Source organism: Neolamprologus brichardi, chromosome 17 (assembly GCF_056152115.1).
Source record: "Neolamprologus brichardi isolate AB-2024 chromosome 17, ASM5615211v1, whole genome shotgun sequence".
NCBI classification, from domain to species: Eukaryota; Metazoa; Chordata; class Actinopteri; order Cichliformes; family Cichlidae; genus Neolamprologus; species Neolamprologus brichardi.
The window spans coordinates 26,098,397-26,114,464 of NC_142120.1; the positions used below are offsets into that span (position 1 = coordinate 26,098,397).

The window sequence follows — 16,068 nt, forward strand, 5'->3', positions numbered from 1 at the left end:
TTTTTGAGATGTTAGTTTAGGCTCCTCCTGGCAGAACACTGTACATTACTGAAGTGAACTTGCTGGGTCTTTGCGTCTAAATTACACCACACTGCTAGTAGACCCTGTGAATACTTCACCATAATAATTTGACCTGTGCAGGATAACTGCTCCATAGTCTATACATTAAATCTTATTTTCTTTTATTTACCTGCTGGATAGTTACTGAGTGTAACGCCTTTCCTCCACTTTGTTTAACGACTGAAGTTTCCTCTATCAATCACTTTATCCCAATCAACTCTAATTAGAAGTTAAAATAATGATCATTCTAAAGAAATGATAATTAACCTTTGGCTGGAAAAGTATAAGTATAGCTTGAATTGGATAATAACCACTACCTACTTTCTAGGAAGCATTTTTCTAGAAAGGAATTTTTTTTAAAACTTTTTAAATACATAAAGAAAAGTGCTGTTTTTTGTTTGTTGGTTTGTTTTTACTCTCTTTATGTGTTTAATGTCTATCTGCATTGTAACCTACGCAGACATAGTAATTTCTAAGTCTGTATAGGTTCCCAGTCATCCAGGTGATGGTAATATTTGTAGAAATAGTAGACTTTATTACTGCAGCTAAATAGACAAACACAATACGTAGCACTGGGAGTGGCATTCTGTCAGGACAAGTAAGGCAAGCAGGACTGAAAACAAAAAATAAGGAAACAATTTTTAGTTTTCAGGAAATGGAATTAGAAGCATTTCCTTTCTTGCCACCGCAAGTGCCTGTCTAAAATTTAAATAGTCCTTTTTGGCCTTTTCCTCTTCATTACTCTATTTTGTTTTCTCTGTTACTCTGTGTTCTAAATTATACACTTTAATGGTTATGTTATGAACTACATAATATATAATTATATGCTGAATAGACTGGGTGTGTTTACATTTTGTAAATTCCAAACATGCAGTTCACTCTTTTGCAAAATCATGACGTAAGTACAGGTCCCACACCCTTTTAATCCAGCATTTAATACTGTCAAAACAAAAAAGGGTAAACAGTTACGTTCATTTCTAAAATTAAATGAATGACAATTGTCTCCTGTTGTGTGTCATTTAGGCTTGTCATCTGCATTTGAATTGTGTATGAATTTCAGGTTGTGTCATTTTTTTTTATTTTTGTCTGACCCTAAACACCTGTTTAAGGGGTTCTTATTTTCTTCAACCAGTGATGAATAGTGTCATAGCAACAAACACTTTTTCCCACTTCTGTGTAACTTGTTAGAGTAAATGTAAATGTTACTAAGAAATGATCAGACAAAAGAGGGTTTTCAGGGAATGCTGTCACATGTTATGTTTCTATGGCATAAATGAAAGGGTGAACAAGGATAAGACTCAAACTTCAAATCAATTAGAATTCTGTCTGGTTCTATGGTTGATTAATAAGCTGGAGTGGAAGATTGTTGTCAATCATCCTTGATTATTCTGACAGTTAGTATGACTTGGGATTAGGAATGGGAAACCCAGTAGTTCAATTTCTTTGAATATCTTTGTCTGTTTGCCTATCGATCCCACTTTGGTTTTAGTTTGTGTGCAGGAGGAGAAAAATATCAGCACAGTCTACAGCATGGATATAGACATTTTGCTTATGTTTTATTCCAGAAGAGAATGAGACTGTGATGGTAAACTGCATCCAGGACAAAAATGGCTGCATTATGCTTCTAACAAAACTTCAGCTCTTTGCAAGTACCTGCACAAACAGCACGCTAATGCTAAATTAGCGAAAGCCCCAGAATAATGTTAAACCTGAGCTAATCCCAACACCAGCCCAACAGCCAGACCCAAAACTTCAACAGTTAACAAATGCAGCGATGAAGAGTCAGGCTGTTGCCTCTGTTTCTACCTATTCTTGTTTCTTTTTTAAAGTTTCTTTGTGTTGGTTTGCATTTTTGCTTTGTGCCATCTGTGTTCTTATGTCAATACAAAAAGAAAGGTCCTATTTATTGCCTCATTAGAATAGTTTTTTGTTTGTGCATGGGACTGTAGTCTATAGGCTTATTCTGGTAAATGGCAATTATGAGACAATGTGTTTCACGTCATTTTACAGAGAAACATGAAAGTAATGTAAGGAGTAGTATAACAAATTACTTTTGCCTGGGAGTAATTAAGAAAAGTACGCATTACTTTTAAGAAAAGTGTACTGTGTAATATGTGTAAATAATTCCTTTTTGAGTAATGACCCTAAAACTGATCACAGGAGTGACGGGGAATACTTCTGTCAAACCTTTGACCATAGAGCATGCAGTTCAAAATGTCTTTATTGCTGCTTGGTATTGATGGTAACTCTCAAAGTGGAGCCAATGATAACCTAATGAGATTCGATAAGAGAATTGAATTCATAGTTGATATTGATAATGGAATCGGAATTGGTAAATTCTTATCAATTCCCATATCATTGATTCTTATCAAATTAATTACTCAGAATTGCTAAGTAATTTAAACTAACATTTATATTTGTGCTATAAGGTTTCTGTTGGGCAGATTAAGTCGGTATGTTGGTCATTTATTAAATAATTTACGAACAGAGAAGAGCTATAGGCTATCCTGTGTTTACTTTTAGAAAGTTTTATACTTGCCACAGGTTAATAGGACAATAGAAAAGGCACACATTAGAGAACATGTTCCAAAGTGCTTGGAAGTAGTACAAAGAACTTGGTCTGAGTACAGAGTCTGTGTGTGACTGGCCTGAAAGGGTTACTCAGACCATGACTCATATTGGTGGGCGGAAGGGCAAGGGTGGGACAATCTTTGCATTTTATTATTATCTCATAACACTTGTTTAATCAGAAATCACCTCTCCTATCTTTTTAATGTCTACAGTCTCAGATCAACACAGCTGTGCCCTCCAACACTATCGGCAGAAGGGGAGCAACTCCTCAACAGCAACATTGTACCCCATCAGGTAAAACACAGGCTGCATTTGCTTTGCATTGTCCCCACCTGATGACAGTGATGTAGTATGATGCAATTCCAAATTAGATTCTTGATGAATGTGGGTTGTTGTCATTGAGCCTGGTTTGTTGTGCCCCTTATTAAACATCTCTGCACGGCCCTGGAGAGCTGACAGTAATGTTGCAGTTGAAATTACCCACCACTTAAAAAACCTGAATCCCTTTTTACTCCTCTTCTTTAGGGCTAGCTAGATGGACACCTGCAATTGTTCTAGTGTTTTGCCAAAAATAATTAAATAGATTAAAATAATAAAACCTGGCCCATTTTAACCCCTGATTATGTCACACAATTTTGCCAACATCCGTGGTGATTAATACACTATGAGAATTGTCTTTCATGTTTTAATGATTAGGCTCAAATCGGTTTGATGTTTGAAGGCTTGCAGTGAAATATTCACTCCCCTCAAATGTCTTAAACCAAAAGTAACCCATTTTGAAAATGTAAGAAGTAAAAAGTACAGAAGTACAAATGTATGGAGTAAAAGTAAAAAGTACAGATACCAGAAAATTGTACTTTGTTACTGTACTTATTACTACTTACTTTACTGTACATACAAGTTATAAAAAAAAGAAACAAATCATGAGGGCTTTTTAGAGCCACCGTAGACCAGAGATTGACATTTTTACTGATATCATCTTAAGTAACATACACCTAAAATTGCTCTGTAATTTAATGGGCTCTACAAGCAGGGTATTAAAATGTGGGACCTTATTTGAGAAAACTCGAGAAAATAAGTCGTTTTTTGTCTCTTATACTTCTCATCAATGAGATTGTTGCACAAATAAGTCCATCCTTATGTCAGATATATTATATCTTCATTACTGTCACAGTTGGTTGTTTTCTTGCTTTGTTTTTTGGTGTTATTGGTGGCACTAGTTTTAGAAATGCTGTCCTGAATAGTTATATCATTTAATTTTTCTTTTTTAGGAATAGAACACTGGTGATATATTAAGTTATGACAAACATTTTCCAGATCACTAGTTATGGGTACAGTATATAGATGTTTATTTGTACTCATAGCATTGCATACTACTACATTTATTTAACACATTTAAACAATGACTCTAATAAATAGATAAATAAATATATTTGCATTTAAACATTATGTAAACAATTACATTTTTAAAGTCACTTGGAAAAGGGTAATAGTGTCTTAAATATTTCTCCACTTTTACCGAGACACTTAAATATGATAAGATGTAAGAAAAACCCAACTATACAAGACAAGTAGGAGTAAAGTGGTTGTGTATCAATAGGTCCTTTCACAGTTTTTTAGGGGTCTCGTGGGTTTCCATGCGTGATTTTCCTTTTATTAATAGAGGATAAAGAGAAGGACTCCAAAAACAGAAGAAATTACATTCATTTTAATAGAAGATGCATTGCTTGTTGTTATTGAAGCAGTGGTCGTTGTTGGTGCAGCAGTTTTGGTGGTTGGTGCAGCTGCTGTGCTGGTTGGTGCTAGTATTGTTGTGGTGATTGATACAGCAGTGATCGTGATTGGTGCAGCTGTTGTAGTGGTTGATGCTGCAGTTGCTGTAGCATCTGGGGAGGTTGTTGTGGTGGTTTGTGCTGCAGCTGTTGTGGTAGTAGATGCAGCACTGGTCATGGTTGGCGCAGCTGTTGTGGTGGTTGGTGTAGTAGTTTTCATGGTTGAAACAGTTGTTATTGTGGTTGGGGCAGTTGTTGAGGTGGTTGGTACACCAGTGGTCAAGGTTGAGGAAGCTATTGTTGTGGTGGTTAATACAGCAGTGATTGTGATTGGTGCAGCAGTTGTAGTGGTTGATGCTGCAGTTGCTGTAGCAGCTAGGGAGATTGTTGTGATGGTTTGTGCTGCAGCTGTTGTGTTGGTTTGTGCAGCAGTAGTCATAGTTGGTGAAGTTGTTGTGCTGGTTGATGTTGTACTTGCTGTAGTGTTTGATATAGTTGTAGTTGTGGTGGTTGGTGCAGCAGTGGTCATAGTTGTTGCAGTTGTTGTCGTGGTTGGTCCTGTAGTTGTTGTGGTGACAGATGCACCACTAGTTATGTTTGGTGCAGCAGTGTTTGTGATGCTTGGTGCAGCTGTTGTTGTGGTTGGGGCAGCAGTTTTTGTGGTTGGGGCAGCTGTTGTGGTTGTTGGTGCAACTGTTATTGTAGTTGGTGCAGCAGTTGTGGTGGTTGGTACAGATGTTGTGACTGTTGGTGCTGCAGTTGTTGAGGTTTGTGCAACTGTTGTGGCTGTTGGTGCAGCAATGGTTGTGGTTGTGGCAGAGGTGGCTGTGGTTGGCACAGCAGTTGTGGTTGTTGGTGCAGCAGTTGTGGTGGTTGGTGCAGCAGTGGTCATGGTTGGTGAAGCAACTGTGGTCGTTAATGCAGCAGTGGTTGAGGTTGGTGCAGAGGTGGTGGTTGTTGGCGCAGCAGTTGTAGTTGTTGGCTCAAGAGTTGTGGGAACTGATGCACCTGCTGTGGTGGTTGGTGCAGTAGTGGTTGTCATTGGTGTAGCAACTGTGGTCACTGGTGCAGCTGTTGTTCTTGTTGATGTGGCAGTGGTCGTGCTTTGTGCAGCAGTTGTCGTGGTTGGTGCAGCTGTTGTGCTGGTTGGTGCAGCAGTGGTTGTAGCTGCTGCAGCAGTCATGGTGGTTGGTGCCACAGTGGTTGTGATTGGTGCAGAAGTTGTGGTGGTTGGTGCAGAAGTTGGGCCGGTTGGTGCTGCCTTGGTTGTCGATGATGCAACACTGGTGATGGTTGGTGCAGCAGTGGTTGTGGTGGTTAGTGCAGCTGTTGTTGTGGTTGGGGCAGCTGTTGTGGTTGTTTGCGCAGCTGTTGTGGTGGCTGGTGCAGAAGTTGTGGTGGTTGGTGCTGTTGTGGTTGTGGGCGATGCAACACTGGCTATGGTTGGTGCAGCAGAGGTCATGGCGGTTAGTGCAGCTGTTGTTTTTGTTGGGGCAGCTGTTGTGGTTGTTGGGGAAGCTGTTGTGGTGGTTATTGCAGAAGCTGTGGCGGTTGGTGCTGCCATGGTTGTGGTTGATGAAGCACTGGTCATGGTTGGTGCAGCAGAGGTTGTGGTGGTTAGTGCAGCTGTTGTTGTGGTTAGGGCAGCTGATGTGGTTGTTCGTGCAGCTGTTGTCGTGGTTGGGGCAGCTGTTGTGGTTGTTGGTGCTGCCGTGTTTGTGGTTGATGAAGCACTGGTCATGGTTGGTGCAGCAGAGGTTTTGGTGGTTAGTGCAGCTGTTGTTGTGGTTAGGGCAGCTGATGTGGTTGTTCGTGCAGCTGTTGTTTTGGTTGGGGCAGCTTTTGTGGTTGTTGGGGCAGCTGTTGTGGTGGTTGTTGCAATTGTTGTTGTGGTCGGTTCAGCAGTATTAGTGATTGCTGCAGCAGTTGTGGTGGCTGGCTCAACAGTTGTGCTGGTTGGTGCAGCAGTGGTCATGGTTGGTGCGGAGGTGGTTGGTGTAGCAACTGTAGTCGGTTCAGCTGTTGTTGTTGATGGTGTGGCAGTGGTTGTGTTTGGGGCAGCTGTTGGGGTCTAAGCAGTTGTTGTTGTGGTTGGAGCAGCAGTTGTTCTGGTTGGAGCAGCAGTTGTTGTGGTTGATGTCACTGTTGCTGTGGTTGGTGAAGCTGTTGATGCGGCTGGTGCCACAGCAGTTGAAGTTGGGCCAGCTGTAGTCATGGCTGGGGCAGCTGATGTTGTGGTTGGTGCCACAGTGGTTTTAGTTGGTGCCACTTCTGTTGTTGTTGGAGCAGCTGTTGTTGTAGATGGAGCAGCAGTTGTTGTGGTTGGAGCAGCCGCTGATGTTGTGGGTGGGGCAGCTGTTGTGGTTGGAGCAGATGTTGTCGTTGTTTGAACAGCACTTGTTGTGGTTGGTGTCACTGTTGTTGTGGTTGAAGCATGTGTTGTTTTGGTTGGTTCAGTCGTGGTTGTAGTTCGTACTGCTGTTGTTGTTGTTGTCAGTGCAGTTGTCGTAGTTGGAGCTCCTGTGGTCGTGGTTGGAGCAGCTGTTGTCGTTGTTGGAGCAGCAGTTGTTGTGGTTGGAGCAGCAGTTGTTGTGATTGGTGCCACTGTTGTTTTGGTTGGGTCAGCTGTGGTTGTGGTTGATGCTACAGTCGCTGTGGGTGAAGTACAGGTTGGTCCACTTGTTATGGTACCAACGCTCTGCATGAAAAGTAGCGAACCCAGGCTTTGGGCAGCTGCACACAGGTTTGTAGATGCACAGCCGCAAGCTGGGAAAGTATTGATGTGGTCTCTCACTGCAGATGAAAAATTTTATACATTTTAAATGTCACGATGTAACGACATATTATCATATTTAAAGCATTACTCAGTACATCCAAAAAATCTGTTTGGTTATATCCAGTAATATGTATTATTATGTTGGTTAGTGCCTTTTTGTAAGTCACAAGACATGTTAAATGGTAAAACAACTAGAGCTGCCACAATTAGTCGACTAGTCACGATTACGTCAACTATCAAAATCGTCGACAACTAATTTAATAGTCGATGCGTCATTTGAAGCTTTGTAAGATCCCGAAAGACGCAGGAATCAGTAGTACGATTTATGAGTGTAATAACGGACTGAAACAGAAGATGGCAGCACTGCATGTATAAGGGTGCCAGCTGCCATTAAACCCCAAAGAAGAAGAAGAAGCAGTTTCTGGTATCGTAGCTGTGTCCAAATTCAGGGGCCGCATCCTTTGGAGGCCGCATTTGTAGGCTGATTACGTTACAGCGACGCCGTGTAGGCTGTACAACTTCGAAGACTCCCCCAAACGCAGCCGAAAAATGCATCCTTCATTTCCCCAGATTTGAAGGATGGATTGGGTGTATCCTTCGTGGCCCACCTTATCACAGGATTCATAGCGCGGCCCAGCCAATTCCAGTTTCCAACAATGGTGGCAGCTACTTAGTTTTAATATTACTTATTGCTATTTCTGGGTCACAAAATAAACTTTTAACATATTTTCTGGTGAGAAGTAGCTGTGTAAACTTAAAATATCTGCTTCATTTATCAAGACATCACATATTTGCAAAAGTTCTCCAACGTTTTCAGAGACATCTGTTACCCACCAGCTAGCTAGCCGGGGTTCAAGGCTCACTACAGCCGGCAAAAACAGCGAAAACACCCGATACATCATTTTCAAACCCCCCGCGGTCTTAGATCAGGGGCGATTTTAGCCCATTTTTGGGGGTGCTTCAGCACCCCAAAAATGAATCAAAGCACCCCCAAAGATTTTTTACTTTTTTTGACAATATTTGCTGTTTGTGGGACACATTACTAAAAATATAAAAAGCATACAGTACGTACTTGAGATGGAACATTTTAACAACAAAAGTATAGATAACCCCTCTTCCCTCCCAAAATGGTTTGTTCCAGCTCGCCTCTCCCCTGCTCTAGCGCCCTTTCTGCCAGAGCGATGGTGTCTGAGACGCAGCGGAGCGGAGGTGGAAGCGCCTGCCTTAAAACAGGACATATTAGCTGCATTTAACCCTAAGTTACTCTTATATAATTAGGTAGGAGTCAGGCCATGTTTCTTTTTAGCTGAAAAGCATCCTGCTCTGTAGTAAAATCAGCGATACTTGACCGTCTTGTTGCTCCCATTGAAATGTATACAGCCTATTTAAAATCTAAAACTTAACATTATCTGTAGCCTGCTGTTGTTACCACTGTCCTGTTTGAAAAGGAGAGAAGCTGCTTATTTTGTCATATGTGCCGAGATTAAACCCAAGGTACTTACTAGCTAACTGACTGGATTCCCATTAACCTTATAACTGCTGTTGTGTGTGTGTGTGTGTGTGTGTGTGTGTGTGTGTGTGTGTGTGTGTGTGTGTGTACAGAGAGACAGCCAGGTTCATAATGGATATGAGGAAGTTTTTTCAAAAAAGGAGCCACATTCAGGTAAAAGTGTAAAATCAAATGATCCATCAATAAAGGATAATGTTGGATTAGTGTTTCAATATTTATATCTTTTATTAGATGTACATGTGGTTTGGTTATTTGCCTTTTGGTTGAAAGTACACTGAGAGAGGACTTTTTTATTAGTGATCTTAATAGTATTTTTTTTCATCTAATTGAATACAATCTATTTGTGTATGATTGTCAGTCCAAAGAGGGAGAGAGGAAAGAGGAGAACATGAGGAGAAAATACAAGTTCAGGAAGAACCAGGTAAGAAAACAGACAGGGAACAGTGACAGGCACAACACAAACTGTTAAACTGGCAAAGAAAAAACTTTTTGAAGCTCAAGAGTGAGGCTGGTGCCATCCCAGATATGTTAACATTGTACAATCTTCTGGATAATCAGATCTTCCCCAAACCGAAAACTGTTATTCAGGTTGCCCTAACAAACCCAGTTAGCAACTGTAGCTGTGAGAGGTCTTTTAGTGTCTTGAGTCAGCTCCATACCTGGCTGAGAAGGACCATGGGTCAAAGCAGACTCCAGCACCTGGCTGTGCTGCGAGTCTGCGACATAGGATAAAAGAAAAACTCTGCAGAGCCATATTAGTATCTGCAGTAAACATCTTTTCATACGTTGTACCAGAGGCCAAGGTGTCTCCATTTTTTAATCTTTTAATAATATTTTGTACATTTTAAGGACTCTTCTATTTTTGGAGTGTATTTTTTATGTATCTGTATTGTATTATACATACACTTTAAAAGTGAATCTCTGTCCAAAAAATGCACTCAGTTTACTTTTTACTCATTGTAAGAATCATTCATTATTCTCCCGCAGTAATTAAGGTTAGGATATGTTTGTTTGTTTTTTATTCCAATCCATTCTTCAGCATTTAAATAACCTTTATCAGATTTGATGGTTTTGTTACAGACTTTTCAAAAAAGTGTTTTGCTTTTCTTTCACAAATGTGGGATTAAATTGTGTTAAAATGTACAAAACAGTGATGTCATGTTTTGTGACGAGGACCCAGGCACAGACAGACTTGATGAATATAAGAATCTCATGATTTAATAAAGAAATTTGCAGACTTACACAGAGATGGTAAAATTATGATGACTGATAATGGAGATGAATACAACAGACGATGAGGACAGGGAGGAACAGAGGGAACTCGGGACAACTGGAGACATTTAAGGATGCAGGGACTGACAGAGACGGGGAAGACGTCTCATCGTGACGAGTACAGTTTACCTTGCCTGGATGGGCAGCTCTCTGGGTGCGCAGCACCCCCAAAGCTCTGATCCTACAATCGCCCCTGTTTTAGATTTCAAAGAGCAGATGGCTGAGTTTATTAAATGTCACCGAGACAATCTGCAAATTTAATTAAAAGTTTAATAAACTATCATCTTGTCTTTATTTTTAGTTAGCACATACCTTAAACACTTCAAGCTGTAAGATAATGATAGTTATATAAGAGCAGGCGCATGGTGGTGCAATAAGCTGTACGTTTTATGTCCAGTGGACACATGATCTGATTAGTTGACTAATCGCAAAAATAATCAGTGACTAGTCGACTATCAAAATAATAATTTGTGGCAGCCCTAAAAACAGCTGATACATTTATTGCTGTTTTCTACTCTAATAAGGCCCCCAATTTAAGTTTTACTGCAACTCATGTTTACCAGTTCAGACACATTCATACAGCAGTTTTACAGTTAGCCTTTTTTGTGCCCAGACACATCTTCAAATCTCACTGCAGTGACTTTTGGGTGTACTCTAAAAACACCTCAAAGGGTGTATGTAGTTGTTTGTTCAACATTTCTGATGCCATAATACCACCAGTAATATTTTTTTAATCAGAGAGAACAGAGCCTGATTATTGGTTGTTTAGTGATTATCACATTAATGTTATTGAAATGTGTACTTAATATGTCAGAAGCCAAAGTGATTTCCCTTTAGTGAACAGTGTTTCTCCACTGGGTGTTCTATTATCACGTAAACTGTGTTGTTTTTCATTTAGAGCAGGTAACTGATTTTTCCATCAACAAGAAATGAAAGTGCTACTCTTGATATTTTCATGTGTATGTTTTTTACTTTGCTCTTGTTTGATATTTCTTAAAATGTTTGGGGAATACTTGTTAACTACATACATACATACATATGTGTGTGTGTATATGTTGTGGAGAAATCTGTATCATTTCATAAACTAATTAGCAAATCCTGATCTTCATCTATAAAGATGTACAAAATTTATTACATATACCGATGAAATGCTTCATAATGTTTCCAATTTTTCCGATTAGAAAAATGATCGTTGTTAAAGTATACATCAAGAAGACTCACTGATTGATTGAAAACATTGGTCTTCCACTCCCTGACACAGTATTGGAGTATTGCACAGAGGGGGGTTGTAACAAGCGTTACATTGTTGGCCATTAGTTGACTGAGGAGCAGGAGCTGAAACAGAACATCATTTCATTTTAAAACTGAGAGCATTTATCAAATATTAACAAATATCAGAATACAATACTCTTTCTGTTACTGTGTCTTTAATAAAACACTTATTGATTTGTGCTTACCAGCCAGAGTTTGTGAATTGCAGTTATCTGTGTTGCAGCACGTGGCAGATGCAAGAGCACTTTGAACACCCAGGTCAGCTGGAAATGTCTGAGAGCCCGTAGCTGGACACAGGGAGGAAGATGCACATGCCTTGTAGATTTGTGTTGCCGTGATTCCAGATGAGGTTGCTGTAAATTCAAACTGATTATAATATTTTTCATAAGAATTTTATTAAACAACCACCACAACAACAGCTTCCCCAACCACAATGAAAGTACCCATAACCTCACAGTATTTGTAATTTACTGAAGTGTATCAGATAATATGAAGAAAAGATTACCTAAAATAGTAGCTGTAACACACATGACCTCTGAAGAACATGTAACTGGTACTGTGCTTGAACACGTATGATCTGTGCAGTTTTGACACTGAAGGGCTCCAGCTGCAATCAGGAGAGAAAAATTGAAAGGACTGAAGTTAAAATGAAACATTACAGGTTTTTAAATACCCCAGTATACTGGCATTATACAAGAATCTTTATGTCTTCTCTTTCTCACAATTACCCAAATTGCTGAAATGCAGTAAGTGGCATTATATTTTGGTTGGTTCTTACATGTCTCATTAAACCAATCTCACAATAACTTTTATATACTTCTTTATTTCTTTATTTCTTTTTATATCTAAGTATGTTCTACTTAAAAGTCACAATCCAACTCCCCCCCCCAAGGATACTTTGACATGTTGCCAGAGATTGTCATACCAACCTTTTAATTATTCATTGATCTCATCTACCTCCTTATCCACAGGCAGCAAAGATGGCAAAAGTACAGACATGCTGCATTTAAGTAGAAGTACATATACATATGTTAACAATAGTCCAATTAAAGTTTAAGTACTGAAGCAACTTCTTTATGCAGGTAAAAGTGAAAAAGTATATGCTCTAAAAAGTACTTAAAGTAAAAAGTAACTCTTAAAAGGACAATTCTACTATCTATTTTTAGGCATAGGTGTCATGGTCCTGGGTCAGTGACCCAGCGCTTTCAGTTGATGATTATCACTTTCTAGTTTATTTCTGATCTTGTATTGGTTGTTGGTGTTTGGTTGTGTTTATCTTCCCTACCTGCGTCTCCCTCGGTGCTCTGTTCATGTCCTCGTGTTGTTATGTAAAACAGTCTGTGTGTTTCCTGTTTTACTTTGTAGGGTTGTGTCTCGTTATGTCCATTAGTTCCAGCTGTGTCCCCTCCTGTGTGCCATTTCCTGATTACCTAGTGTGTGTATTTATAGTGGGTGTCGGTCTGTGTTCGTTGTCGGCTCGTCTGTGTTTCATGGTGACTGTTCCTCGTCTGTGTCTCTCTGCCTCCCACCCCATTTGTATGATCCGGTTTGTTATTTAGCTCACCCAGTTTAGGTTTATGTTCTGTCCTGCCCTCAGTTCTGTTATTTGTGCACTGTAAATAAACCCTCACTCTTATCATCATATCGGCTGTCTGCGTTTTGGGTCCTCCGTTTCCTCCACACCACACGGCTCACCCCGCCAGCCGTGACAATAGGTAATTAGACTTTCTGCTATAATAATGTAGTATTAGAATAATATTAGTAAATGGGAAAATTGAATGTAAATGCTAATTCTAGTGAATTTACTTAGCTTGAATCTGTTATTTAGAACACAAGCAGTAAAAAAGACTTCACCTAAACAGAAAAATTAGAACAGTTGGGTTAAAGTGAGAGTCGGCAAGTGGGGGAACACTAAGATCTGTTATCTGAAAATATTAACCACTCACAATCATTTATAATGTGAGCTACATTCGATTTTCTTTGTGTACAGACTGTGAATAGTTGACGTGCTCTTTGTGGATTTACACAACTGAAGTCAACAAGATGACAGAAGATGTTTCACAGCTATCTCGGCTAAGTTTCCTACACTAACAATATACGGTATATTGCCTTTATACTAGACAATATAAAGTTAGAATAAAGATTGAATTCAGTGAATGAATCTAAGCATCATCAGTTTACATATAAATTAATCTCTGCTACACTTGATGTAACCTAACGCTGTCCACCACAGCCACTTTGTATCAGTCCAACAAAGAGCTTTACTGTGAATTCACCACATTAATGTAAGATAACTGATTTTTCCACTTGTATATATGGAGATTAAAATGTTATTAATGTTTCTAACAAATTAGAAATATTAGTTATTATTATAACAATTATTAACTGTGCTATAACATCTGTATAAAATAATTTTTAGCTTCTATTCTTTCTTTTACTGTAAAAGTTAGATCCTGAAGTGTAGTTACCTGTGCTGGAGAATGCCCAGAGGAGAACCAGTGCAGTCAGCTTCATTGTGATGATCAGGTCAGCTCTGCAGATTAGTTTCCCTGGACTGTGATACTAAACCTGAGGAGCACTTCTACAATTTATATACTGAACAGATGAGGTGATGATTGTTTTTACATTTTTACATGAACATTCAGACACTCATCTCCTCCTTTGTCAAATCATTATGCCAGTGCACTTTGCCACACCCTTTGTTCAATTGTGCATTTAAACAAAAAGCAACGGCTTTTTTGATTTAATATAAATGAATGAGAATTATCTCCTTTTAAGCATCACTGAACCTTCATTTTGTCTTTTGCTGTGTGAATTTATTTTAGGTATTTGTTCATGCATGTTTTGGATGCATGCCTATGTTTTTTGTGTGTGTGTGTGTGTGTGTGTGTGTGTGTGTGTGTGTGAGAGAGAGAGAGCTGAGAGAGACATCAAGAGAGGAAGGGTGTGTGGGTGTGAGAGAAAGCGTAAGACAGTGTAAGGGAGTTTCAAGTATGAGTGATTATGTATCTTTACACAAAATTTACTTGAAAATGAAGGCAATAGCTTCCCCCAGGAGCCAGAGGCAGATAGAGATGGATCAGGAGATCTGGGCTATCTGCAGCCCCAAGAGTATTGAAGACCTAATGCCACACATTTCTGTAATATCTATCTTGCAAGCAAGAGAAAGATGGAGGCCCCAGAATACTACCCTTACTACTATTGACCATGGGTGCCCACTCATGGTCAATAGTGATCAGTGATCAGGTACCCTGCTGGCCAAACAAAGACATAGAGGCTACTTACATTAAGACATGGAAACTCTTGACCATGCATGTAGGGTTTCACCCCAAATCCAGCATCCTCAGACTGTACGCTAAATGGAAGGTAGGAAACTGGTGACTTGGGAGTGTTGGAATCACAATCCAGAATTAGACAACAAACGTCCTTGAGTACATCAGGAAGATGGCCAATCAATGGTGTGCTTAGTGAATACCTCAGGCAGAAGAAACCTGAGAAAGAAGAGGAGCAAGAGGAAGAACCATCAAGATCCATAGAGCCTGGTGTCTATCACACCAGGCCCTCAGGGGCTTTTGCACTGTGACTGCTGGGTGACCTCCGTCGGGGGCTCTCCTCTCCTTTTCTAGGTGGGTGGCGCGATTGCCCCTGCAGTGGTCCTCTGCAGGTGATAAAACAGATTTTCAGTCTTTTTTCTTTCTCTCTCTCTATCTCTCCTCTATTTTTAGCTCCCTCTCTTTCTGTTAGCTCTTTTCCTAACTTCTCTTTTTTCTTCTTTTTCTTTCCCGTCTCCCTGTCCAGTCCATTCTCATTGTAATAACTTCAAATTAAAAAATAAATAAATAAATACATTTTATAAACTTTGACAATCAAGTGCACCAGTATAGCAAAAAGCGTAATAGTCAACTTGGGAAAATAAATATGTTGGGCATTTTTCTTGGCCTTCAGACAATAATTCTGATTGCTACACTGCCAGGACAGGCAAAGAAAACATATAATAACCCGGACCCAGAGTAGTGGTAGAAGAGTGCAGTAGGAGTACATATTAAAAAAAAAAAAAATTCCCCTCTCGCTTCTGCGGGCGGTCTGTCCTTCAAGCTCGGGTCCTCTACCAGAGGCCTGGGAGCCTCCTTAGAATAACATAGCACAGAATCTAGTATAAGACAGTACTTCTAGCGTGCCACTTAAAGAGCCCATGTAGATTATGTTGTGTGGGGAAAACAAGTAGAGAGCAGAGAATAATAATTAATGACGTAAGATTTGTTTTCATTGTGAAGAACATAATATTTGCTGTAATGTTTATATTATATTTGATAAAAAACAAAAAATAACACCTTCATATAATACTAAGATTTTTCATAGGAAAAATGCTCTAGTCCTTAACAGGTTGTAAAATCAGATAAATACACCATCAGATGAATAGCAAGATATGACAGATTACAATTTTTCATTATTAATCTAACAATAAATAAACCCTAAATTTCAAAGCGGTAAACCCCCAAACATATGCCATCATTTAGTGTTTTGTGCAACCACTTTTGGCAGTAGTAACTTGAAGCAATCCTTTTCTGTATATTTTTTTCTGTGTTAACTTTAGCTGTCAAACATATGGCCTCTCATTTGACTGTAATTGGAAATAATTCAACTGAATTTCAGGAGCGAGCCCACGCCCCCATACACCCAAAACACTGCAAGCTGTTCGTTCTCGTTGTAGTGCCTCACCCTCCCTCCTTTTTTTCAGTTCCCTAGATCTTTACAGGCTTTCTAAATCTAGACTATGAACTATATTTATTGCTAAAAGTACATTCAAGGTTCTGTATAATTAAGTTTGCATTCAT

General features: G+C 39.5%; 1 protein-coding gene across 1 annotated transcript in view; it reads right to left on the reverse strand.

The window, feature by feature from the left end:
- The window catches only part of LOC148097957 (uncharacterized), a 51,317-nt gene extending 37,570 nt beyond the window's left edge, over positions 1-13,747 (reverse strand). Inside the window, exons 1-7 of the mRNA XM_087831082.1 lie at positions 13,702-13,747; positions 11,739-11,858; positions 11,419-11,586; positions 11,183-11,296; positions 6,547-7,196; positions 5,412-6,136; positions 4,459-4,961 (exon numbers count right to left, since the gene is read on the reverse strand). Coding sequence (XP_087687208.1) covers positions 4,459-4,961; positions 5,412-6,136; positions 6,547-7,196; positions 11,183-11,296; positions 11,419-11,586; positions 11,739-11,858; positions 13,702-13,747 — 2,326 coding nt within the window. The remainder of the gene's footprint in view (positions 1-4,458; positions 4,962-5,411; positions 6,137-6,546; positions 7,197-11,182; positions 11,297-11,418; positions 11,587-11,738; positions 11,859-13,701) is intronic.
- Between the last annotated feature and the right edge of the window lie 2,321 nt (positions 13,748-16,068).